We start from the raw sequence: 27,339 nt of genomic DNA on the forward strand, positions 1-27,339 counted from the left end.
CTCCTCTTCTAAATCATCATGTCTCCTGTTGCACCACTTGTTTTCAGTGCAGCCTGTGGGCTAATGCTCACAGAAAAGGCAAGAGCCCAGGCACAATATGAAATATATAAAAGGAAAATGCCATGGAGCCCTCTTACACTGTTAAATGAATAAAAATCTCATGTACCACATGGCAAAATATAATGAGACTGGAGCTGTTAAACGAATAAAGCTGTTAAAAGCATAATGCCACTTGGCACAACTACTGTGCATTTAACGGTTTTCCACTGTGTAATAAATGACATATGTGGTAAAAGTGCAGTAAATATAAAAACTGCACACAATTGATTTTGCAAACGTGCCCTTCGTCCTTGCCGGCATACAAATACCAAATACCAAAGATGTGTGTGCAGTGCGGCCAAGGCTGGATATTCCTTAATCAGGACCCTTTTAGGACAAACTGAATTACCAGGCTCTTTCTGAGGTTTGGCTCCAAAATGCCTGAAAGCTTCCTGTCATTTTACACAGAAGAGTCTTGAAATAGAAAGACTGTGAGCCACCCAAAATAATTTAGGTGGCTCACTAGCTTCCGTCTGTGCCAATTCGAATGTAGAAATTCCAAAGGAGCCGGCCACCATCTACTCTCTAGAGCTAGAATGCATTAAACGTTCTTGCTGTGAGCATATAGAAACTCCAGATAGAGAAAAAAAGCAGGAAGGGTTTAAAATGTGTGAAAGTGACATTTGCTGTGGCTGTGCCCAGTAATACTTCATGCATAAGTATTTTTGAGCATGTGCTGCTTTTGTTTCACAGGTATAGTAGGTAGCACTGATTACTCTGTGATGCCTTAATATTAACTGTTATACTGTATACTGTATACTGTTATAATATTAACTGAAGGCACTTGGACTTTCTGTTTACAGTAGGTATAGGAAATTTGGTCAGCGCTGGTGACCACATCAAAAAAATATACTATGAGCTTGAAGTTGCTATTTAGTATAATTTGCATATCATGTGTAGATTTTCATGAACATTTTCAAACCATAGCTGGTTGCCATGGTGCCCTTATTGTACAACTTGAGTTCTGGGGAGGCTAAGACAGAGTTTGAGAACCAGTGGCACTTCCACTTTCTTACAGGGTCATCATCAGCATTCATCTGTTAGTATAAAGTTTGTAACAACCATATATGGGTGAGAGAAATATTAATCTCTGGAAAATTGATAAGATCCAACTTAACACAGAAGCATGTCTAAAAGTACCTAGTAAGCCTCTAAATAAATTCCTACTGAGAGCCAGAATTCATAAGTACATAAGAACAGTCCTGGTGGATCAGAATGTGGTCTATCACGTCCAATATCCTATTTTCAAACATGAGCAGCTGGATGCCCTAAGGGCACCAATAGGACCAGTGACTAGTAGCAACTGCCATGGTAACATACTAACTATATGGCCAGTCACTCTACCCAATTTTCTCACCAAACCAATTCTTGAGCAAAGCAGTTTTAAAACAGTAGCTCCATATGGTGCTTCCACAGAGGGCCTGTAAGCACTCAATCCAGACCATCTGATTTTGAGGGCTACACATGTCCTGTTCCTTCCAGATTCCATAGAAGATAGGAACCAAAGCAAGTGTTCTTCACTGCATCACATTTTGATTTTTTTTCAGAGCCAAAGTCAGTATTTGTTCTGGTATTTATCCCAAGATAATTACATAAAAAAAAAGAATCACATAGAGCAGCAGTGGGGAACTGGTTCCGGAATGCAGGCTAGGTGCTGTGGTCTAAACCACTGAGCTTCTTGGGCTTGCTGATCAGAAGCTTGGCGGTTCAAATCTGTGTGATGGGGTGAGCTGCCGTTGCTTTGTCCCAGCTCCTGCCAACCTAGCAGTTTGAAAGCATACCAGTCCGAGCAGATAAATAGGTACCACTGTGGCAGGAAGGTAAATGGCGTTTCTGTGTGCTCTGGAATGGTGTCCCGATGCGCCAGAAGCAGTTTAGTCATGCTGGCCACATGACCCGGAAAGCTGTCTGTGGACAAACGCCAGCTCCCTCGGCCTGAAGCGAGATGAGTGCTGTACCCCATAGATGCCTTTGACTGGACTTAACTTTCCAGGGGTCCTTTACCTTACCTAGGTATCTATCTTTCCCACCACCTGTAGGCATGGCTGCCCATCTGTCTATCACATTATATCGCATGACTTGTTCCTTCCCACATGTTTTGAAATTAAACCGTGCAGGGTGTATGGTACTTTGAAGCCCAGATAATAAGCTGATGGTTTGGGCTTCACAGCACCACACAGGGTTCTATGAAAGCACTGGTGATGTCTACATGTATTCAACTCTTTCTCATTTTTGCCAGACATGCAGGGGCATGTGCAAATGGGAGGCCATGAGATAGGACTGAAATGCACGGTCTGCTTCCCCTCTGGGTTATAACAGGATAACAATCAAGGTCTACCACCAGCTTGCGTGTGGCCACCATATGTTGCCTGCTGCAGAGCACATTGGGGGCTGATGCAAGGGGAGGAGGGGTCCAAGTGCGTGGCCGGAGGTGGGTGCATAGCCTTCCCTCCTGGCCACACATTTCCTGGCAGGAAGCCAGGCCCTCTCCCGGCCAATCAGGAGGTAAGACTTGGGCAGGTACTGGGACTGTCGCTTTCCTTTGAAGGGGTGCGGCGCCTGGTGCCCAGCCTTCTGTCCTGCATGGATCTGATTGTCACTGGATCACCTGCCTTCTTGCCCCTTTTATATTTGTATGTGTGCTTCAGCCTGATGGTGAGCAAGCTGAACTGTGTATGGGCATTGCTATGGATTACTCAGTTGCTGTATTTGGGGCCAAGGGGGAGTTTTGCCTGCAGACAGATTGACCCATCTACAGGTTTTTGCCTGCCCCATAGCAAACACCACAACTTGGGCATTTAAGGCATTGGGTAGTATCCTTTTAACATCCGGGTACCCCGTTAAAGTGGCAGAGCTGTCTGGGAGCCCAAACAGCGGGCCATAGCATCCCTTCCGTGAGGAGGCACTGGCAGGAAAGTCACATTTGACCCATGTCCAGGGGCAGCCTTCATGCCAGGGTCCACCCATCCCGGGTTCAACCTGCAGGTGGTTTGGTTGAAGGTGGATGCTTATCCAGTGCCTTTTGCCACTGGCTTACATATGAAATCAATAAATTTGTGGCCTATTTTAACCCAGCCAATGGTCTCCTGTGCCTTGTTTCCACTGTCACTCCCCATTGGCACACAGTGTTCCATATGTGCCTGGGTCATGCAAATGGTTTGTTCCTTTCTAATTCAGGACATGGCTGGATTTTAGCTGCACTGTATGCATATTTCATGTACAGAAGATCTGAGGATAAAGCAGGGACGGGGAGCCACAGCTGACTTTCAAAAATTGTGCTATAGCTTCAGAGGATTCTCATAACTTGCCATATTTCAAAAATCTGGACACAACGGTTGTTGAGTTTTTTTTTTGCAAAATCTCAAAAAATAAAGGATAGGAAAAAGAGAGTTTTTGAGCTATTTTTAATGAAATTTGCCCAAATCTACACTTCCGACATGGACTGCTGTGCATCTGGATTTTCCTGGACATTTCAAGCAATTTTTGCCTGGAAGCTTTTTAAGAGGGCCAAATACCAGCTATGTCTGGGAAATTCTAGATGTATGGCAACCCTACTCATTTACATGTTGATAGACTCATCAAGTGTGCAGTTCCTTCTCAATGTCAGCTACTGCTCTTGCCCTCAAAGAGTCTATCCACTAAATCACAGTGTGATGAAAACTTAAAATGGCCAGTCTCTTATGATGATTCATATCATGTGGCTATGGCTGTCATCTACATCCTTAACTAGAACAAGAAGATAAAGTAAAGAATTCAAGGAATAGTTCGGCAAAACTGGTGATTAAACTCCCACAAACATTACGGTAGAGAATGTTGCAGTTCAAAGGTAATAGGAATAATAGAGCAAAGCCAGCTTGTCAAGGTTTCATTAAGCTTCATGGCAGAACTTGCCATTATAGCCAGTTTTCTAGCCATTCAGGTTTCTTCACTGGCTTATTTTAAATAATAATGAGCTTTATTTTAATCAAGATTATTTTAATCAAGAAAAGAACAAGTTCAGAAACCTGGCTCATTTTCTACTGCTGTAGATTCCCAATCGCATGAAGAGAGTTAATCACTACTGAACATTTGTTTTAAAGACCTTTGCATGGGTACAATTAGAAAGTAATCTTTATGTGGTTAATAGCATGATTCTAGTCTCTTTAAAAACATACATCACACATTGCCTTTTTTGTCACAGATGCTGACATTTTCTGCACTGAAGATGTGGGTGAGGAAATATCCTTTTACATATATTTGAGGAGAGATTTTTTTGAATCATTTTCACTAAAATCTCTTCATTTGCCTACTCACGTATTTGCTGGTATCCCTGCAAAATGTCAGTGCAGATACATTCAACTCCTTAAAAAAATAAGAATATGAAATGAACCAAGCTGCTGCTCAAGGCCAGTTAATTGACTTAGGTTGCAATCCTAACTCCACTTATTTCTTTTTAAAATTATACCCTGTTTTTCACCAAAGTGCCTTGTAACAATAAAATATAAAATATGCAGAATTTAAAACATTAATTAAATCTCTAAAATTTAACATCTCAATAATGTAAAATCTCATTTTTTCTTTTTCTTTTTAAAAGCTTTCAGGGGGCAAAAGCCTCCTGACCAGGCCATTGAAACTCAGTAGGAATGTTGCCTAACTTTCTGTGAGAGGGAGTTCTATAGCAGGGCTTGCCAAGGTTTACCTTGCCTGGGCCGGTTCACTCCAGTGGAGATCCCTCTGTGGGCCGGATCGTGCGCGCGCCTGCAATTTCCGGCATCTGCGCAGACGCGATTTTCGGCACCACGGAAGCGAGTCCCCATGCCGTGCTGGTTTAGCGCATCGCGCGGGGGACTCGTCAAGCAGGTGGCTCAGTTCAGGGGCGACTCGGGGGCCGCTTAAACGATCCCTGTGGGCCCCTTGTGGCTCATGGGCCTTAGGTTGCCGACCCCTGTTCTATAGCACAACTCCTTGCTGGCATGAGTTATGATTCTGGCCCATAGGGAACCACTATTATTGCTCCCCTGACAATCTCATTGATTGAATTGGGGTGTACAGGGTGAATTGGTTGTTAAGGTATCCTGGGCCCAAGTGATTCGTGGCTCTGTACACTAGTATAAGAACCTTAAACCTGGCTTGGTAGCAGACAGGAAACCATTGCAGGCCTTCCGACACTACTGTCATGTGTTGGTGTTTGGTTGTTCTCTGGAAGTAAGCTCCATTAAATTTATTAGGAGTTATTTTTGAGTAGACATGGTTAGGGTTAAGACACTTTCTTCCATGCAGATGTCAGTGCTTGAGCGGTGGTAAGTATAATTTCAATAAAAAATTACCCTGGGCAGCTTATTCCCTGCTTCCATTATGAACATTAATACATGGATAGAACATTGTCAGTGGTCTTAAAATCAATGCCCTTCAGCTTTCTAATAACACAGCAGTTACTGTAATAAAATCTAGCTTTCTTCCAATAATTCTAGTCTCGATGTGTTTGAACATACAAAGTTCAAATCATTTCTGTATCTCTCTTGTGCTACTTACATTAATATGTGAAATATATATTTTATCTAGAGGCATTTGTGATTCATATGAGCATCCTGATCAATGCAGGTTTTACACCTGTCTTTCAAACACCTCCTCTGCTGTCTGCTCCACTTGGTCAAAATTTGGTGTGAAAAAGCTGTCAACCTAGCAGAGCACTTTTAGGATTCATGTGCTGAACAGTGTCCTTGAACCACCCGTCCTTTTTGTCTCAGTCTTTTTGGTGTCACTGGCAAAGTTTCGTGTGTTTTCTCTTTGATGCCTCCACAAATGCAGGAAGAGATACCTTTTATCGCTCCTCTTGCCTGAGTTCAGCAGAAAGACTTGGGTGGGGAGGTCTGTGTTAATGCTCACTGCATTACCTTTCCCAGCCCTGGATACTGGATCAAAGCAGGCATGACTTGTAGTCCTCAGCAGCATTTGAAGCAATGCCCCCACCTCACCAGATTTTTGGCAACCCCTGTTTTGTGTTGTTGAAGACCCTTCTGGCTCACTACACTTTAGCTGAAAGCAACGCACTGAGTTTCATCTGCACCCACCCACAAAAATTTAGCTTCCTTGGCTGATGCTTCAGGGCATAGCAGTGTATCCTCACAACCAAACAAGCTTAAGGAAAAAAAATATGGTACTTCTCACAAAGAAGTACCCACACAAGAAGAAGCAAAAGGAAACTTTTGCACCATGCGTTTAATTCAAAAAGCAGGAAATCCCCATAAGCTAATATTGGGACTGTGAACTATCGAGAGTTGATGAGAGCTGTGTGGGTTTGTCTGGATAACAATGGCATTTCCAGGACACAGAAAATGAATGTCTGGATATGCCCTAATACATAATGAATAAGCCTACAAGGCAAGTGTACCTGATCCTATTCTGTTCACATGGAATATTTTGTGGAGTTTCTGGATGTATGAATCCTTTTTAACAACCGCTTTGATAGCTTTTTTTGGTTGGCCGCTACTGCTGACCTAAATACGACAGAAGTAAAAAGGTCAGCTGGCTAAACAGGATCAATGATAAATATGGGAATGAGCTGCATTTCTTTCTTCATCTACCTCCCTTTTCCTCTAGGGGGTTCCTTGTACATCATGCCTGAAATGCTTTTGTTTATTGAGCAGCCAAAAGTTTAGTTACCCTGCAGATTCTTTTGCTTTTTGCCCTGGGAAATACATTTGATTGGAGTTAGAGAAGTTTTAAAGTAGGACATCTATATGATACTTCCAAATTGCTAATGCTAATGCGTCCACATTATTTAATACAGTTTAAGAGACTTGGTAGCATTCTTTATACAAATCTGCAGGACTGCATGCAAAACAGAATTACAAACTGAATTCCTTGCTACCATCACTACAGCCTTTCTTTACTGTACAGTCATACCTTGGGATAAATACGCTTCAGGATAAGTGTTTTCGGGTTGCGCTCTGTGGCGACCCGGAAGTAACGGAGTGTGTCACTTCCGGGTTTCGCTGCATGCGCAGACGGTCAAAATGACGTCACACGCATGCGTGGAAGCTGTGAAACGCGACCCACGCAGATGCGTCTTATGTTCTGTTCAGGATGTGAACGGGGCTCCGGAACGGATCCCGATTGCATCCCGAGGTACCACTGTACAAGAGTCATAGCTCTTTATTTGTGACAATTGTCTTTTCCTTTCCTTAGAATATTTGAATGAGATCATGGAGTCAGATTTTGCTATCTGCTGTTTTATTGTGTTTACATTAGTGAACCCTGTTACACAATGTCATTGTAATAAAAAACATATATATATTGTAAACATTAAAACAGATTTCATATGACATGCTAGAACCCACACCCAACCTGTCATGATGGTTGATTATGCTTGCATCCCACTCTTTCTTAGGAAGGCTCAGAGAACCTTCAGTGGGTTTCTCAATGGTCTCCCACCCAGACACTGATTACAACTGCCCCTGCTTTTGCTCCAGCATCAGATGTTTTGTAATTTGATTCTACCCACTAAAAACCAGCCTGAATTAGGATGATTTTAAAATAGTGCTTCACAGTGGCGTAGCGTGGGGGGTGCAGGGGGGGGGGCCGGCCGCACCGGGCGCAACATCTGGGGGTTAGGGTTAGGGGGCGCAAATCCACGGGTTAGGGGGCGCAAATCCACGGGTTAGAGGGCGCAAATCCACGGGTTAGGGGGCGCAAATTACTTGCCTTGCCCCGGGTGCTGACAACCCACGCTACGCCACTGGTGCTTTAGTATGTAGTAAATTAGTCTGTCAATCATCTAATTAAATAATTCAATAAATTATTTGATTAGAAAGGGGTAAGCCTATTTTAAAAAATCAGGCAACCTATTTAATTTTTTTTCAAGACTATTTTTAAAAAATAAATATAAAAATTGTGAGTTCTAGGCACTATCTTAGAAAAGAAATAGGGCAATCCTAAAGGGGGTCAGAGAGCAGGGACCCACTGCTGCACCTGAAGGGGTGCCAATTTGCACTGGCCAGGGTGGAAGGGATCAGATTTTCCTTTCCTTTTTCACTATACCAAATCCAGTATGACATAGCAGAGAGGTCTCAGGTTTGAGCCACTTGGTTTTTTGGGGGGAGGTGTCTGTGGGGCTAGTATCCTGCAGATCCTGCCCCAACCTTGACCCCAAACTCCCTATTTCAAGACTTGACACTTCTTATAGGAGAACCACTAGCAGGACAAGCAGCTGCTGCAGCTCCTTTCCATTAGGCCAGGGAAGATGACATAATGCGTCTAGGGGTCGAGGAATTAGGGGTTAGGTGTACACTCAAATCCTCCATTTTCTCATATGCAGGAGTGCCTATTCTAACATGAAACATGTGAAGCATCTAAAAAAAAAATGGTTTCTCCTGTTCAAAACTTGTTTTTACTTGTGGGCAAATTTTATACAGATTTGATGGATGAATGGTTCATCTGAGTTTTAATCAGTTAGGGTGGCGATACGATGCACACTTGGGAATAAATCCCCTTGAATGTAGTAGGTCTTCTGCACAGGCCTGGACTGTAAGATTTCTTTAATCAGATGACCGTCCTTTAATCAGGTGACAATGCCTCCAAAAGAAGCTTAGGTTTATACGTGGTGAGAGTTCAGAAGAAAAATATTGTTAGGAACGTGCTTTGCGTTTGTTTTGGAGGTCATAGTAGGTCCTTGGAAAGGAAGCCGTTTCAGGGATGTTGTTTCAAGAAGTTGTAAGCCAAAGGGAGCAGAAAGCCTGTCTGGATACTGGAAGGCTATCCCAACCTAGGAACATTGATAGCTGGCGAACCAGCCTAAGCTGGGACTAAGAACAGCTAGCTACAGAAGCCACTTGAGACTCCAGTAACTAGTTGGAATCCAGGAGTATACCCAGACTACAAACCTGTCCCTTCGCAGAGAGGCAACCTATCCCAGGACGGGCTGTGCGCCTAATTCCTGGACCCAGGAACCATCAGTCTGCAGCACTTCTGTCTTATCAGGATACAGCTCAGTTTATTAGCCCCACATGACAGACACATGGCAATAGAGCACACCCTTTACAGCAATCTTGAAGTTTGTTACTGGACTTATTTGCATAGGAGAGATGCTGAGTGACGCAACTGGGCCACTAAGGGATCAAGAATGTTTAAGAGTGGGATGTCTCATAAAGCCTCTCCTCCTCCCAGGAGGGGAGGAGTTGTGAGCGGGAGACGATTCCCGTGTCATGCAGGAGGCGCTCCGCCCCCTGCTTCAACTCCAGGGCTGGCATGCCACGCCCCTCCCCGGTTGGGCACCCAATAGGGAAGCTCGGCAGGGGCGTGGCTTGCTGCTCAAACGCAGCCGCGCCAGCCATCCCCACCATTGCACACACATTTTCCTCGAGTCACCCACCCTCTACTCCCTTTAGATTAGCTGTTCCTGAGACTTTGCTATGGACCTCTGGTTGGTCGCCCTGTTTAACCAGGGGGCCTGGTAGGAGTTTTTTCCAATTGGCTAAATTGGCCTGGCATCTTGTTTTTTTTCGCCTACCTCGTAGCAACCGTCACAACTTTCGTGGTATTTGGCGGTTAGGCATTGGAATGTGTTGTTGCTGTTTCGGGGGGCAAGGTGTGGCCATCGCCTTCCCTGACAATTTTGGGTATTCCGCTAAAGGAATCCGGCGGTCGTGGATCCTGTCCGATGCCCGTGTGGCGGGGGGCCGTGGCACGACCCTCGGTGACATCAGGAGAGAGCCTATAGTTGGATTAGCATCAACAGGCTCCCCCTCCTGGTGGCTAACCCCTCCTCAGACTCACCCCTCTTCGAGTGGGTGGAGTCTAATGTTCCGTGGTCCAGTGCCTAAGCCAATACCTTCTCACATGCTGTAATCAATAAGGTTGTGGCCTTTACCTTACCCATTAACCTTACATTCTGTGTCCACGTGTCTTTATTCCCCAAGAGGGGATCGGGTCCTCGAATCACAACAGCCTAATTCTATATACAGTAACCTGTCTTCCCTAAAACAATGTCACCAGGAACATTAGCCAAAAGCCTGAAATCAACATGAATTGCCTCCATTCCAGAGAAATTCTGTACTGTATCAGCATTTCTTGCATGGAAGCAATTCTCTTGGAATGCTCAATAAAACACACATGGACTCCCTCTGCTATCACCTCCCTGAATAACCCCCCCCCCCCAACTTGAGGGTTTAAACAAAAAGAAAAAAAAGAAAAGGGAGATTTATTTATTAATAATTCATGAGTTCTCATCGAACATGCACGAAGCAACGGTGCTATTCAATAGAGAATACTGTCATCTGTCACTGTTTTATTTGACATTTACACTTTTTTTTTTGCTTGGTACTGCAAAACTTTCTTGGATGGCACGCTAAGATTATTTAAATAGAAAACAACAACAGCAGCAGCAGAGTGTGCACACTTTCTTACCTGGTGGTTTCTGTTTCTTTGGGCATTGTGTATGTTGATTCGATGAGACTTGTGGTAGCATAGGGTTCTCTCAAATATTAGCCACGTTGAAAGCTAAAATCTGTTGTTCAGTGGAGCTGTATATATAGTCCTGAATGGATGAGTGAAAGACAGTTTGGGTAAATAGATGGAGGGCGAGGACAACAGTGACTAAAAGATTTGTTGTAGATAAGTGTACAAGTAGGCTGTGAAACAGAGAGAAAACAAGTAATAGCTGTTGTGAAAGAAACTGACACAAATGAATTGCCAGTGCTGATGCCAAATAAATATTTATAAATGGCATCAGAGGGAGGCCCAGTAGTATAAAATTGCAAGCATGAAGAGGGCATTTAGCACAATGACATTACGGAGTTAGGAAGGCTTAGCAATTTCTTGCTAATATTAGACTCATGAAAATCTTTCTGCTCTGTAGGTTAGTTATTATTTATAAAAATCGCAGAACCAGCTGATACATTCATAAGCTAATTATTGTAGCAGCTGGGTATACATGGTGCAATATGTCTGAGGCTGTGAAGTATCACAGATTTCTTGGGACCTGCTGTGGTGTGTGTGCCATAGGAGGCTAGATCCCTTAATCTGATCAGCCAAGCAAAGAGTTTCTGGGGAAACTGGATTAATATTTCCCTAAATAACAGGAATGTGATTCACCTTCAGAACTGAGCTCTGCTAAACATGCCATTAGCTTACGTCCACTGGGGAATTGAGACGTTCTCAGGTGTCCTAAGGATGGGATCTTTGCCTGGTAGCTTCCCTTGCCAGAAATTAATTTGGTTTGCTCATATCTGCACACATGGTCACACTGCAGTCTAGTTTTCTCCTTAATAGCTCCACGGTCAAGACCTTGCAAGTTGCTTGGCAAATTGAGCACTATGCTTCCTAAAGACTAATGGCAGAGAGCACATAGACCATAATGAGGCCTATAGTGTCAGGCTAAGTGACTGTAATGAGTGCAGATTATAGCAGTGCTTATCAATCAAATGCAGCTGACTGTTGTGTGAGACATTCCAAGATCACAAGCAAAAATGGTAGCAGTAAGTTGTCACGGGTCTCTTTTCAAATGGAGCCTTCTCTTAATATAACTGCCTACTCTGACAGATCAGTAGGTCTTTGGGTTTAGATCACTCAAAACGTTGACTTTGAACAGGTGTGGGATTTTACTTACCCTTTAAAAAGTTTCTTTAAGGTTGTAAGTCTCTCTTACAGTTTCCCTTGGGAAGTTTTAACCATACCTGCTTTAAACATTTGAAAGCGTGCAGTTGGAGACTTACTCTGATCAGTAAAATGGATGGAGAAATAGCAGCTTCTCCCCCCACTACAGATGGTTTATTTTACATTTCAAAAATTATTTCCTTCGTACTGCGGAACCCCTGAGAAAACACTTTAGAGCCGAGGATTTTGTTCTTGTTTGTTTGTTTTAAATTGTTATTAAAGAGGTACACAGGATTTGGGGGTGTGGGCAAGAGAATATTGGTGGAAAATCAGCCATCACCTGATTCTATGGTTAGCAACATACCAACTAAAATACCAAATGCAGATATTTATTCCAAGCAAATAATTAGATATCTCCTTTTCATAACCCCCCCCCCCAGCAGCTTATTGCAAGAAAAGATCGGGTCTGCACAAATGTGGCCTCTCACTTGTAAAAACAAGGCAGTGTTGTGTTACAGATTAGTTTATAAATCCCCAGTGGCTTCACAGTTCAGTGCCTACAGCTGCTGCAGATGGGCCTAGGTTTTTGTCTCTTCGCTGTGCTGCAGCCGGCAGTTGAAGGAGAAAATGGAATGATCAGGTTATTAACATGTAGGCCGTGAGGAAGAGGCTGCACAATGAGAACAGCTGGTGTTGCTGTCTTGGCTGATGCAGCGGAGATAATCAAATCTTGCCTCCCCCCCTTTCCTTTTCCTTTTTTTTTTTTTTTTGGTAAAGGCAGAAGACACAGTGGAGAGTTACACAAACAACGATGTGATATCATATGAGGTCTCTTTAATAGCACCTTGCATCAGGTTGTTACACCAAATCTTTCAATTCCTTTTTTGGCTTCTGAAAAGCCTTTCTAGTCAGGGCCCTTCATACACAGTTTTGAAGAAAGACATATTTAACCTTAAGAAAACAAGATCCAGCTCGAAATATTAAATTGACACAACCTCACTGGAATTGCTCAGGCCCCATGGATTTTAACAGGATGGAGATATGGTGAGTTCAGTGCTTAGACAATCCAGACAATCACTTGAGATGATGGGCTGTAGAACTGTCAAAATATTTTACTTAATGAAAGTTAGGAAATGCATGTTTTCTATGTTGCTTCATTATTATGTTGAATTTACTCTCATAAAGCCACAAGAAAGGGATGATTCAGTATTGCTATGCAAGGTTGCCTACAAGTGTTAACAAAGATTTTTTTGCATCAGAGTTTACAGATGTTCTGTGTATTTAAAAAACCATTCAATATAATTGCACTTTCTCTATACACGTAAGTGGATAAAGGTGAGAAAGTTCTCACCTATTAACAAGTAGTGTCTTTCTGCCCTATGGGTTACATTAATCATTTCTTATAATGGTATTGGTATTTTGTCTATCTTGAGAGACAATGGGGTCAAACCGTTGCAATTAGCAGCACCGAAGTCACCTCAATGGGGTACATGCCTAGGCAGTGTGTATGAAAGTCCTGGGCAGAAAACAATATCCTCCAACCTCACTGAAGTGGTCGAAAGGAAAACAGAGAAATACATTTGGCACCAACTTGGCTGAAGGAGTTGCTGGAAGGAGGCATACAAGGTGCCACCCAACCATCTTAGGGACTCTACTCCTTAGCCTTTTCTTCCCTTGAAGATATCCCACAAGGCAGCGGAGGTTTAGGATCAAAGTTTTCCTTCTCCTAGATGGGCTACCTTCCCAGATTGATGAACCCCACCTGCCCCTCACTTCCCTCTACAGCAGGCATAGGCAGACTTGGCCCTCCAGATGTTTTGGGACTACAACTCCCATCACCCCTAGCTAACAGGACCAGTGGTCAGGGATGATGGGAATTGTAGTCTCAAAACATCTGGAGGGCTGAATTTGCCTATTCCTCCTCTATAGCATATGCAGGAATGGCCTTCTTGACTGTTAGACCTTTAGTTAGTCTTGTCCTCTCAATCCACCAGAGCCTGTCTTCGTATGCAGAGGAAGTCTCTAACTCACTGAGGCTTTATGACCCATCAGGTACTCTCACATGGTTTAGCCTGCCAGTCGAAGCCATTCCCAGGGTGTGGCCGCTGTCTCATGCTGACAGTTTCTAGGAGCCACAGGTGAAAGCTGAGTGCTGAGTAGGGACCAAAGGTGGACAAACTACCCCAAAAGGAGCCAGACGTGTCCTCCACCAGAGGTACTACCCCTCCCTTACACCTCATATAAGGGCATAGGCAGTAATCAAACTGTTGGTTATTATAGGGAGGTTCTGTTCATGATTTCCCAATAAAATACATGTAAATCCATCAAATATTACAGTAGGTGAATCTGAGGTAGAGGTGGGAGAAGATTGCCTGGTTCAGTGTCTTCTAAGCTTTTTCTTCACTTAGCTATGTAGGGGTTCCCAAGGAACTCTACAAAATATCCTGGCAATCATAGTTCCAGGCAACTTCCTAGATTCTTTAAAGAATCTGAATGCAGGGTCCACTGCTTTCCAGGTCTACTTCTTTTTTTCTAGTTATTGACCGTAACGCAGGCATACTCTCCCTGTGTCTCTCCTTTGTGCTTTTCCAAACTGTTTGCAGGGCAGTGGGAGAAATTAGTTTGGTTCACTTTTGAATGCAGATTCATCAGATTTGCCCTTCCTGAATCAATATGCAAGCGAAACGCACCTCTCCTTGGAAATATGTACATTAATGAAATTTGCAATGCAGTTATCCGACAATAGAGTGCATATTGCAGGCAGTAATAAATTCAGAGACGTTTATTAGGATAAATGCATATCATTTTAAAATAAAGAATACGAATTCGCAAACTGATACAGAAATGGAGTGAACTTTAGATTGGAAAATGATAAAATGAGAAACCAAAATTGACAGAGTTGTTCATCCTTAGCTGTCTGTCTGGTAATGATCAGTACTGCATAGAATTCAGGTTTTCCCTCTGATTGTTTTAGGACTTTCTCTCAATGAGTCTCCCTTCTTGGATTCTGCCTGGGTGCCAAGTTCCCTCATATCAGTCCATGAAACCACAGATGCATGCAGACACACTCATAACTGGTGTAGTAAATATACATCATGTTTTTTTCTCCCTCATCTAGCACAAGGAAGATTTGTGTGAATGAGATTTCACACTGGGTGATTCAGTATCAGACATGCATGGAAGTGCCACAAGCTGCCTCTATTGTCCAGTAGATCAAGAATAAGGGCTCCCATCTGGGTCAAAACTGAAGCGTCCTGAACTATTAGAAAAAGGTCAAAATTTGCCATTAGCGAACATATCACAAGTGGACTATATGTATGTACTAGGTAACTTGGAAGATTTTATGCAGCAGGATTATAATTACCAAACTGGTGAATCAGTTTGTAATGATTTTGAGCACTATAACGTAAGCTATGCTAAATAGGTAGCAAGTATTGGAAGTGGCACGTGTGATAAATCATAGCAGCACAATAAAATAAAAAGTCCCTTCAACCATTATGTCGTTCACCAGTTTACTAGTACTTAAAACACCAGCTATTTTAACTTTCCACTGCAGGGTTGGCTGTGTGAGCTGCTCCGCTGGAAGGAAAATCCAAGTCCAGAGAACCGTACACTTTGGGAAAATCTGTGCACCATCCGGCGCTTCCTGAATCTTCCGCAGCATGAGAGGGATGTGATCTATGAAGAGGAATCCAGGCATCATCACAGTGAACGTATGCAGCATGTGGTCCAACTTACCCCTGAGCCTGTGCAGGTCAGTGCTCTAACTGTCCATTTTAAAATGATTCTTTGCCCCACGTCAACTAGTAAAAGAATGAAAGCACAAATGGTTCCAGCATCTTCCAGATCTAGAAGCACAAAACGTCCCGTGTCTTTTTCAGTGAAAAGGTTCCTGGCTTGCCTTAGGGATCAAGATAGTGATGTTAGAAGCAGGTGTCTTTGTGTATTCACGAGCCTGTGTTCTATTTCAAAGAGAGCTAGCTTGAGACTACAATATTTTGGAGTTATGTCTTTGCATTGGTACCTGGGTCGCTGTCCAGTGTCTTTTTTATGTATTCTTCTGGCACAATTCATTAGACTAATGATTAGAAAGTGGCACTGCTCCCTTTTATATTTTCAAATTCAGTTTGCAAGTTTTGAAATCACCATGCAGTAGGAGCAGGGTACGTGATGGGATGTGAAGAAGTTTGTCTTCCTCCTCCTTTTTCTCTTTAAAGAAATATTTTTTAAATGAAATTCTACATTTTTCAGACGTGTATAGGAAGGGTTGGTAAGGTGTCTGTTCCTTTAACCCATATTTAATCACAGATGGCTACTAAATAGAAATTTGATTTCAAATAAAAATTACCAGTCTTGAAAGTAGGCTCCAGTAACCAATGTAGGTGGTCTTTTGGCGCTAGTGTTTTTTTAATGGTTGACCTTGATAATTTAGCCTACTTTTGAAACTCTTCAGGCACATTACTTTTCTGCATAGTATGTGTAGTTTCTAGTGACACGTTACACTGCATTGCAATGTGATGCATTTGTATTTGTCAGCAAGTTACAAAGCCTTGAATTAATTATTTATTACAATCAAAATATGAAAAATGAAGAAAAATAACTGGAACCAGCTGGCAGCTATAAATAGCAAAACTCTGGAGACTCTCCAACACAGTTGAAACATTCGATCTGTGTTTTGGGGATGCTGCTCTTAAGGTATTGTTGTGCCTATCTGATAAGCCTCCTGTGTTCTGTTAACCTGATGCTAAATCGTGATATTGGTTTGGCAGTGACGATCTCTATTACACAATTAACCAGAAATAATCAGTGACAACCAGTATCAAATGCACAAAATTGATGCCATCACACTCATGCTCATTGGGGTTTGTACGTGACAGTAAATGCATTTAATCCAACTATTTTCTTTGTTCAAGCTAATATTAATTCTTCCCAAATGTTGCTGTGCTTAGATTGTTCTGTCACTGGGATGCATGGGTTTTCAGTAACTGCTGTACTGTTAAAGGAATCCATTCAGCAACATGTCTTATTAATATGCAGAGATGTTTTGTCTTCTCCCTTCTTTTCTTCATGTACTTGGAGTAATCAAAATTTTAGAAACTATGTGTAGCTGTTTTATTTTAATTGATATCACAATGCAAGTTGAATAATGAATGCCAAAGATGAGTTTGAAATCCATTTTGATCCCTTACCTGGTAAGGAGGAAGACAGCTACAATAAATGATAAAGTTAGTATAACAGCAACAATTGCAATCAATGCATGTTTTGTGTCTTTCATTCTGTGTAATAACATTTGCGTTTCCTGGTTTCAAGCATCTTAAAGGTAAAGGAAAAGGTACCCCTGACCGTTAGGTCCAGACGCGGACGACTCTGGGTTGCGTGCTCATCTCGCTCTATAGGCCGAGGGAGCTGGCGTTTGTCTGTAAACAGCTTCTGGGTCATGTGGTCAGCACGACTAAACCGCTTCTGGTGAACCAGAGCAGTGCCCAGAAGCGCCGTTTACCGTCCCACCAGAGCAATACCTATTTATCTGCTTGCACTTTGACGTGCTTTCGAACTGCTAGGTGGGCAAGAGCTGGACTGAAAAACGGGAGCTCACCCTGTCGTGGGGATTTGAACCACCAATCTTCCAATTGGCAAGTCCTAGGCTCAGTGGTTTAGACCACAGCGCCACCTGCATCCCTCCTTCAGGCTTCTTAGAACTTTCTTGATTGAGATCATCTATCTAAAGGGATGAATAATATTACTGAGAAGGAACAACACACCCTTTCCTCTATCATGATTAACAGCTCTAATCCCCACTTAGTTGAATACTAAGACAATGGAGATAGGGCATTAACTTTACCAGTTCCAGCACTGAGACTGGTGAAGTTGCTTTAACCTGTTGCTGACTCTGAGTCTTAGTGCCAGTCTTAGTGCTGAGGCTGCAGAAGCAAAAATTTGCCACTAAAAATTCCGTGATCCCTAACTCTGTTAATGCTGATATAAGGTAAAAATAATTCTCAAAACGAACTACTTTAAAATGTTATTTAATGTGAAGATATTAAGAACACCTGAACATTGCCTTTACGGTTCACATTTCCGGGTATGGTAGCTCTTGGTGGTAGGCATTTTTATACAGTGTGCATATCAAGAGCGCTTCTCAGCCAAAGGAGAGTATTTAAGTATTTATTGTGAAAGGTAACACTTACAGCCACTTCTACAGCTCTGGATATCTATGCACACCAAAGTAATGGCTAGGCAGCTATTCCCAGGTCCACACACTGTGGAGCACTTACAGCAGCTGGACCACTTCCCCTCCACCAGTTTATGTACCTTCCCCTGGTGGGCTGCATGCAAAAAATCATATGCAGAAGTTGTGCCTAAAATCAGGATTATTCATCTAAGTTTCATAGACTTTCTGTAATTTCTTCATGGCATTAAAGGGATAGAGAAAAATGCTTAAATAATCCTCAGTCCTTATTTTCAGTCAAATTACGATTTTAAAGCAGTGTGTAAGATGCCCAATCTACAAAGCACATAAGGCAGGTGGGCAAAACGTAGTTATGGTGAAAATATTATTTTACTTGGTAATAACTAACATTAGTCATAATCAGAACTGACTCACTTAAGAAAATGGACCTAAGTAACTTAAATCCATTTATTTCAGTGTGCCTAAGTATGACTTAGTTTATTTGTTTTAAAAACTTTTATCCTGCCATTCATCCAAAGATACGAGCAGGTTGCAACAATAAAACAGACAAAAACAATAACGTTTGCTCTTTAGACCTGGAAAGCTACAGAAGTCTCAGCATGTGTTCATTTGTATTAGAATTATAAAATACTTTTTAAAAGTACAATGCAGGAAACTATTATATAGTTAAAACTTAGAGGAAAAGCCTAGGCAACAGATTAAGTTCTAATTAAAGGCAGAGTACATTCAGTTTAATGTTGTCTAATATTTTCCAGTATGTATGACTCATTCTTGAGGGTTAGGGAGATATAAATATCCTTTTCCCCAAAGGATCGTCCTGTCGTAAGTTCCAACTTGCCCAGCATGACCCCTACCTTTAAAAAGTTATTCATTTGCCTCCCCAAATTTTTGTTTGATTAGTAATATGCAACCAAAGTACATTGTCAATATTGGTTACAGTATTCATGCCACTTAATTGAATGGTCCATCTTAAAGCTTTTGAGAGAGGGCATTTGAGGCCTCAAAAAATAAAGCTATTTTAATGAAAGTGTGTAATATTAAGTCAAATGCTTGAAGTGAAATAGTTGCCTTCTGAGTTGTCATCTTTTTGAAAACTGATGCCTCACCCCTTGGAGAAATGTGTGGCTATGCACTGTGGTTTTAGTTTTAATGAATGTTTGACCACTTTTCTTTTTAATAAGCTCTATTTGGATGTTTCATGACAGCTTATAGAAGCTTAGAACCCTAGTTCCGAAAAGCTTTGCACGCATTTTGATAAAACCAATAAGCTACACACAACAGGCAATGAGGCCTTTTATATTTGAATCTAAAATATCCAGTAGAGTTTCTTATGATAGATAGTTATTACAATTGCAGTGGAAAGCCACTGAAATTTTACTGTTGAAGCCAAACCTACCTATCACGCCATTTCAGCTGTTTCTGTTTAACATTCATGCCTAATGTGCCTAGAACTTGCTTCAGATTTTTATTAAGACTTACGTTTGCAACTTCCATTATAATCGTACTATAACTTACATCGGGAAGAGGAGAAACTTCCTTAGTTATGTATTATACTTAATTAATTATTGGAAAAGTATCTCAGATTGTTTTGCCAGTTTTGAACTCGTGCCTCCTCAACAAAACTCACAGAGAATTCTTTAAGATCCCTCTTTAACGTTCTGATCCCAAGCTATTTAAGACTTTAAAGGACAAACCCAGCACCTTAATTTTATGCTTGAGAAATGTACTGGTAACGAGTTCAAACTTTCCAGTGCTGTAATAATATGCTATTTGCAGCTTACTTGGGCAACTGCATTTTCAGCAGTTTCAATTTCCAAACAACATAGAAACTAATTTCTAGAGGAAAAAATGCCAGAGCTGAAGCCGTCCAGGTTAGATCATATACTCTAATAACTGGATATTAATTGAGCAGAATCTTCCATATGATAGAAACAAGATCAGTAAGTCAGAAAACCAACACCAAAAATTGTGCATGATTTTTGTTATGCTCCTTAGTACAATGCAAAAATACAGATTGAGCTGCTGTCTTTGAGTTGCATGGATCTGCTCTTACAACAAAAAGGAGTATACATCTGTTGGACACAGTTTCTGGGATGAGGGCAGAAAGTATTGAGCACAGTGGAAGGAACAAAGTAGTTTTCTGGGCCAGATCAACCATTTGGTTGAAAGACACTGTATGATGATGATGATGATGATTTTATTATTTATTCCCTGCCCATCTGGCTGGATTTCCCCAGCCACTCTGGGCAGCTTACAGCATATCTAAAAACATAAAACATGTTGAATCTATTCTATATAGAATCTGTGTTCCTTGTTAGCAGAATGGGTTGACTGAAGTATAGTAGCTGCTCGGTTATTAATAATCTGATAAGCATGTTGGAAAGGCTTATTTATATTTGCGGAAGTTTATTACTGTCAGTTCTAGGCCCAGTTCAAAGTGCTAGTTTCAAGGTAAAAAACCCTAAAGGGCCTATGGCCAACATATCTCAAGAATCGCTTCTCCCTGTATCCGACTGCACACAAATAATATCCATAGTAGAGTGTGTCATCAGGTGTTCCCTTCCAGGTAGAGCTGGGAGAGTTCCCTACCTGCACCATGGAGAGCAGCTTGCCAGTCAGTGTAGAGAATACCAGTGTTCCAACCAGTGTAAGGCAGCTTCCTATGTTCCTGTGGAGGGAAATGACTATGCGAACCTCAGCTGAAAGAGTCTTTTTGGGAGTATATTGGGGAAACAAGGGGGCTTAGATCCCTGAGAAGGTGACGCACCACTTCAGTGGCAGAAACCATCCACAGCTGCTGAACTTTCAGTGGACATACCAGATGAAACCTTCTTATGACTTTAGGATTGCTCTATAATGCTGACGCATTATTGGGACGCGGGTGGTGCTGTGGGTTAAACCACAGAGCCTAGGACTTCCCAATCAGAAGATCGGCGGTTCGAATCCCTGCGACGGGGTGAGCTCCCGTTGCTCAGTCCCTGCTCCTGCCAACCTAGCAGTTCGAAAGCATGTCAAAGTGCAAGTAGATAAATAGGTACCACTCCTGCGGGAAGGTAAACACCGTTTCCATGCGCTGCTCTGGTTCGCCAGAAGCGGCTTAGTCATGCTGGCCACATGACCCGGAAGCTGTACGCCAGCTCCCTCGGCCAATAAAGTGAGATGAGCGCCACAACCCCAGAGTCGGTCACGACAGGACCTAATGGTCAGGGGTCCCTTTACCTTTTTATAATGCTACAGTCCTGTACACATTGGGCATAAGTCACACTGAACTCAGTGGGGTGTACTTCTGAGAAGAAATGCATTGGATTGCATTGCACTACAAAGAGACGTGGAGAAATTTCCACATCGCCTTTCAGATATGTGTATAGACAGCCCACCAGCAGTTAAGTGCTAAGTAATTATTACTATTTATTATTTATTTTCCCTCCTACAAGCGGAAATAATTTTGTTCCATTTTGAAAGTGAAAAATGTTTTCCCTGTCACATTTGAAATTTTAATAGTCCTCAATAAATAAAATCATATCTAATAACATAACTGGTTTCACTTGGCACCGTGATCTAGATGCATTGCAGTTCTGGAAGCATAAATAGTTACAGCCTTCTAAAGCCCAGTTCCTATTTGCTAAATATACTTGGCTTGCTTTAAATTCCTCTGTGTGCAGTCATTAATACAATCCTCTTTGACAGCATTTAATTAAAGTGCTTTTCTCTATTCAATTCATTAAAAGTTTTCTTTATATAATACTTTTTTTAGACACTTGAATGCTAAGGACTTGAAGTCCTCTCTAAATAATTTCTCACTGTTTGTTGTAAATCGTTAATTAAATTTAACTTAGTGTCTGCTTGATGTTGGTAGGGGAAATGAAAAATCAGACAAACTTTTTATTTGTTAAAGTGATAAAGAGTATGCTCCTGGCGTTGGGCAAACGGGACAGATTAGGAATTCTGCTGGTTTACCGCCCGCCTTGCTGCCCAGCAGTGTCCCTGCCTGAGCTGACAGCTGGTCTTGGAGGCAGTATTGAGGACTCCTAGCCTGCTGGTTTTGAGGGACTTCAGCATCCATGCCGAGGCGACTTGCTTTAGGGTGGCTCAGGACTTCATGGCTGCTGGGATGACCATGGGGCTGTCCCAACATGTCACCAGCCCAATTCAAGTGGCAGGCCACACTCTGGACCTTGTTTTCTCTACTGGGCAGGAAGAGGGTGATCTGAAAATGAGGGATATTGACATCTGTTCCTTGTCACGGTCAGATCACTTCCTGCTGAGATTTAGGCTTTCAGCACCTTTTCCCCACTGCAGAGGCGGAGAACCTATTGGAATGGTCCACCCTTGGAGGCTATTTGATTCAAAGGGTCTACTGATGGCTTTGGGTGATTTTCTGGCCTGACTGCACTAGCTGTCAGTTAGTTTCCGGACCCAATTCAAAGTGCTGCTTTTGACCTATAAAGCTTCAAATGGTTCAGGACTGCAATACCTCAAGGATGGCCTCTTCCCACATGCACTGACCCAAACTCTGCAGTCATCATCTGAGGCCCATCTCTGTGTGCCTCCTCCATGAGATGTCAGGGTGGCAACACAAGAACAGGCCTTTTCTGTGATGGCTTCCCACTTGTGTCTTCTCACGGAAGCTCACCTTAGTTACATATCTTTAGGCGACAAATGAAAACATTTCTCTGTAACCAGGCCTTGGGCTGATTAACATTCTATGGCCATTTAAATGTGTTTGTGGAAGGGGGTTATTGGCTTGTTTTTGTTTTATTATGTATTTTATCTTCTCATTTTGTATTTTTATGTTGTGAACCACCCTGTGATCTTTGGATAAAGGGTGGCATACAAATTTAGATGATGATGATGATGTATGCAAGTGTTTGACTTAAACAAACCTTTGTTACCCTAAAAGAGCTAACACAGAAAGGGAGGTTTATTAATTTATTCATGGGTATATTGATAGCCTGAATTTAAAGAGAATTTTCATTGTAGTGGTAGAAATGGAAGCAGGTGTAGCAAGTATGGCAGAGTTATTCAGGTTAACTTGAAGTGGCGCTATCTATGTAGCTTCATCTCACTTGTCATTAAAAAAATCTCAGCCTCCCCTAACTGTTCAAAAAGCTGGTTTGAACTAAAGTGGTGGAGCCAGGAGCAGTTTGATGGCAATCAGGATCCAAGCATGTCTCTTCAGTGAAGAATCTGCAGCACAGGACAGTGGCAATTTATGTGGCAGCACTAGTTTACTAACTGATGCATCAGCTCACTAAACACACAGTTATGATATAAGAAGTGTTTGAACAACCTGTTGTTCTTTGCTTTGGGGAAAAAACTATTATGAGTTCAAATTCCCTATGAACATCTTAAACATAAGATTGCTCTTCGTGCGCCCAATACACCAGAAGGGAAACTGTCAGGTTGACAGAAATTATTATAAGTGAAACCTACTTGTTTGTGAATTAAAAAAGTCCATGTGCAATGATTTGTGATCTTGAGGACTGCTGGCAGCATTCATATACCAGCAGTTATGACATTTTATGTGGTATGTTGGGTATATTGCACACAATGTTCAGTATGTTCAGTTTAGGTGTATTCTGAATAAGTTATCAAAGGTGCTGAATATCATTTTTGGAAATCTACAACATATTTTAAAGGAAAACAATCACAATACCATACATTGTATGTTGAGCAAAGTGAATTATTAATCTGCATACTAAATTAGGACAGATATCTAAAGTAAATTTATGCTTTATGTAAATTATACAAAGATTTTAGGAAATAGTCCTAATCAGGTCATTTGGTCTGTGTATTTCAATTTCTGAAGTGTTTCGCATTGTTCATTATTTTTTCCACATTTTAATAACCCAAAGAACTAATTTACATTAATTGTGAGGATTTTCGTCATTTCATCATGGGCCTTAATATGTGAGGATTTGTTGGGCAAATGGGGGGAGGGGGATAGTTCACTATTAATACATTATTGACAGCTTAATGTCTTGGCACCTAGTCAGCCCATAAGGTATAATAAACAGGAAGCTGCCTGATGTGAGAGCAGTCAATAGTATATTCAATCAGAACCTTTCAGTTAATTGCTAGTTGACCTCGGAGATTTCCTTTAGTAAAATACTTTCCTTAGTTTAGACCTAGAAGAATCAGCAGGGAATTTAATACTTTGCTGAGATGTGAGAGAGTAGAGTTTAGTGCTTTGATTCATAGTCATGAAATACATATAGAACAGTAATTTCACAAGCTTTGAAAATATTGCACACCTATAGCCTTTTTCAGTGCCTGCTGTTATGTGTCAGGTATTGAGACTTGCTAAAAAGGTTGATGGGAAAAGCCACAAATGACCTAAAACTGGAGAGGATTTATGCTGGAAAGGGGAGCTGAAACAGGACTACTGGGCAGGCAAGGGGACTAGGCAGAGTCAACATCATTCAAGGGAGTAAGACAAAGCAGGCAAGCAATGGAATGAAAAGCAAGGAGCGGAGAAACAATGGGTGCTAAAGGCAGGGCTGTGAATTTAATTGCAATGCAAATCCTTTCCTGCAGGGTTGGGAGGGGATTAAAAATACTGAGGATATGGTCCAAGGAATTAAGGGAATACAAAGTTGTTGAGTCTAGGCAGAATTACAGAATTACAAGCCTGGTAGATGAAGGGAACGCAGTGGATGGAGCCTACCTTGATTTCAGCAAGGCATTCGACAAGGTGCCCCATGATATTCTTGTAAAGAAGCTGGTAAAATGCGGTCTTGACTATGCTACCACTCAGTGGATTTGTAACTGGCTGACTGACCGAACCCAAAGGGTGCTCATCAATGGTTCCTCTTCATCCTGGAGAAGAGTGACTAGTGGGGTGCCACAGGGTTCTATCTTGGGCCCGGTCTTATTCAACATCTTTATCAACGACTTGGATGATGGACTCAAGGGCATCCTGATCAAATTTGCAGATGACACCAAACTGGGAGGGGTGGCTAACACCCCAGAGGACAGGATCACACTTCAAAATGACCTTGACAGATTAGAGAACTGGGCCAAAACAAACAAGATGAACTTTTACAGGGAGAAATGTAAAGTATTGCACTTGGGCAAAAAAAAATGAGAGGCACAAATACAAGATGGGTGACACCTGGCTTGAGAGCAGTACATGTGAAAAGGATCTAGGAGTCTTGGTTGACCACAAACTTGACATGAGCCAACAGTGTGACGCAGCAGCTAAAAAAGCCAATGCAATTCTGGGCTGCATCAATAGGAGTATAGCATCTAGATCAAGGGAAGTAATAGTGCCATTGTATTCTGCTCTGGTCAGACCTCACCTGGAGTACTGTGTCCAGTTCTGGGCACCACAGTTCAAGAAGGACACTGACAAACTGGAACGTGTCCAGAGGAGGGCAACCAAAATGGTCAAAGGCCTGGAAACGATGCCTTATGAGGAACGGCTAAGAGAGCTGGGCATGTTTAGCCTGGAGAAGAGGAGGTTAAGGGGCGATATGATAGCCATGTTCAAATATATAAAAGGATGTTATATAGAGGAGGGAGAAATGTTGTTTTCTGCTGCTCCAGAGAAGCGGACACGGAGCAATGGATCCAAACTACAAGAAAGAAGATTCCACCCAAACATTAGGAAGAACTTCCTGACAGTAAGAGCTGTTTGACAGTGGATTTTGCTGCCAAGGAGTGTGGTGGAGTCTCCTACTTTGGAGGTCTTTAAGCAGAGGCTTGACAACCATATGTCAGGAGTGCTCTGATGGTGTTTCCTGCTTGGCAGGGGGTTGGACTCGATGGCCCTTGTGGTCTCTTCCAACTCTATGATTCTATGATTCTAGGCACTAAGAAGACTGCATATAGAATGAAAGGTCATGGCTATCTTTTGTTGTAGGCAGAAAATATAAATAGCAAACCATCCTGCAAGTAAATAAATGACCATCTGATGCTCATATACAAGAAACACCTTATTTTATGGTAATGCATTGGGAATAATTCTGCCAGTTGTGCCTTCTCCTGGCACTCTGGCTTGGAATTCGTAAGGGGAGTAGTATGGACCAGAAAGAAGCATGGTGGTGGCAGTGCATATATCGATTTTAATGCCCAGATGATGGTTTGAATTTAAGTTTCTAGCTATATGCACAAATGGTGCATGAAACAAATTCCCAAATATAGCAGCACCACTTCCCTCCACATTTTGTTAGACAACCTAATTTGATCCATGGTAGCATCGCAAGCAGAATTTTAGATACAAAATAGGGAGACTCTCAAGGTAAAGTCTGTGTGAATATGTGTACGTTCTTATTTTCTGTCAAATTGTTGGCATCAATAGAAATGAGGCAGGCAAATAACTACATTGAAAGGATGATGGTTGATTCATGTGCATTTTGTGTAGTGGCTCATTTGGCCCAGAGAAGGAGAAGGAATGGGGAAATGATTAAGTACAGGAGGCAGAAAGTGGCTGCATGTAGACAAAGAAGTGCTTGATAACATAAATATGTTGTCCAAGAGCCAGTATTTTTATGTTTAGTTCAGATCTAACTATTCATAAGTTATGAGTTCAGCATGCCCAAGAAACAAAGTCTGTGGCTGCCTAGTGTTTTAAGTACTCTACTTAGCTTCTCTAATTTTGGGGGCTGCATATCTTAATATGATCTAGATAATCTACAAAGGCAGGCAGGCAGGAAGCCACAAGGGCAATTCCTGACCCTGACTAACATTAAACCATCTGCTCACTTGGGACAGGGAGGCTGCATGGGGAAATTTGTAAGAAATAAATCTACAATCAGTCTTCTCCTTCCCTTCCTTCCCTAACCCCCTTCTCCCAAACGTATGTGTGTGTGTCTGTGTCTGTGTGTGTGTGTGTGTGTGTGTGTGTGTGTGTGTGTGTGAGAGAGAGAGAGAGAGAGAGAGAGAGAGAGATATTTCAATCACCAGTACTAGTTCCAAAGTGGGTTTCTTTATGAGACTGAGTGATTCAACAACTAGGCCAGTCTCATTTATTGCTCACTCACCTAGGAAACTTCTAACTTGGACGAATATGTTTTTGTGATACATGAGGAACACCCATTTTTTTCTTAGGGCTTGTTCAGAGAACAGATTTTTTGGGATGGATGTTAGATGCAACACATTCATTATGCTTGACACCTGTAAACCACCCAAGATCTATGCTAATCCCTTTGCTTGTTCAAACCACATTTGAGGATTAACACCATGGTTTAACAGGGATTCCTATAAACATCTGAGCCTCTTTGTATCCTTTTTCTGGTTCCTGTTCTAGGTTTATGTGAAATAGTGCAGCAAGTCATGCATGAAGATGGTGCCATCGTACCGTCTATATAATCTGGAATAGTGTTAATGAAATATTAGTGCTCTTTTTCTAAGCATCATTTCTTCTTATAAAGAACAAGTCATAGCGAAATTACTCAGAACCATAACTCAGAACTCAGCTTATATAAACGCAAGCGAAGAGAACATGTGCTCGAGTCATGGCCTTCCACTTTATTGAG

The 27,339-nt window shown here is 41.9% G+C and overlaps 1 protein-coding gene across 2 annotated transcripts in view; it reads left to right on the forward strand.

The window, feature by feature from the left end:
* Nucleotides 1-27,339, forward strand: part of SATB2 (SATB homeobox 2) — a 126,381-nt gene that overhangs the window by 89,017 nt on the left and 10,025 nt on the right. For both annotated transcript variants that reach the window (XM_083468521.1, XM_083468522.1), the window contains one exon: nucleotides 15,227-15,424. In XM_083468521.1, coding sequence (XP_083324647.1) covers nucleotides 15,227-15,424 — 198 coding nt within the window. The remainder of the gene's footprint in view (nucleotides 1-15,226; nucleotides 15,425-27,339) is intronic.

This window comes from Podarcis liolepis (assembly GCF_965112155.1).
Source record: "Podarcis liolepis genome assembly, chromosome: 1".
Lineage (NCBI taxonomy): Eukaryota > Metazoa > Chordata > Lepidosauria > Squamata > Lacertidae > Podarcis > Podarcis liolepis.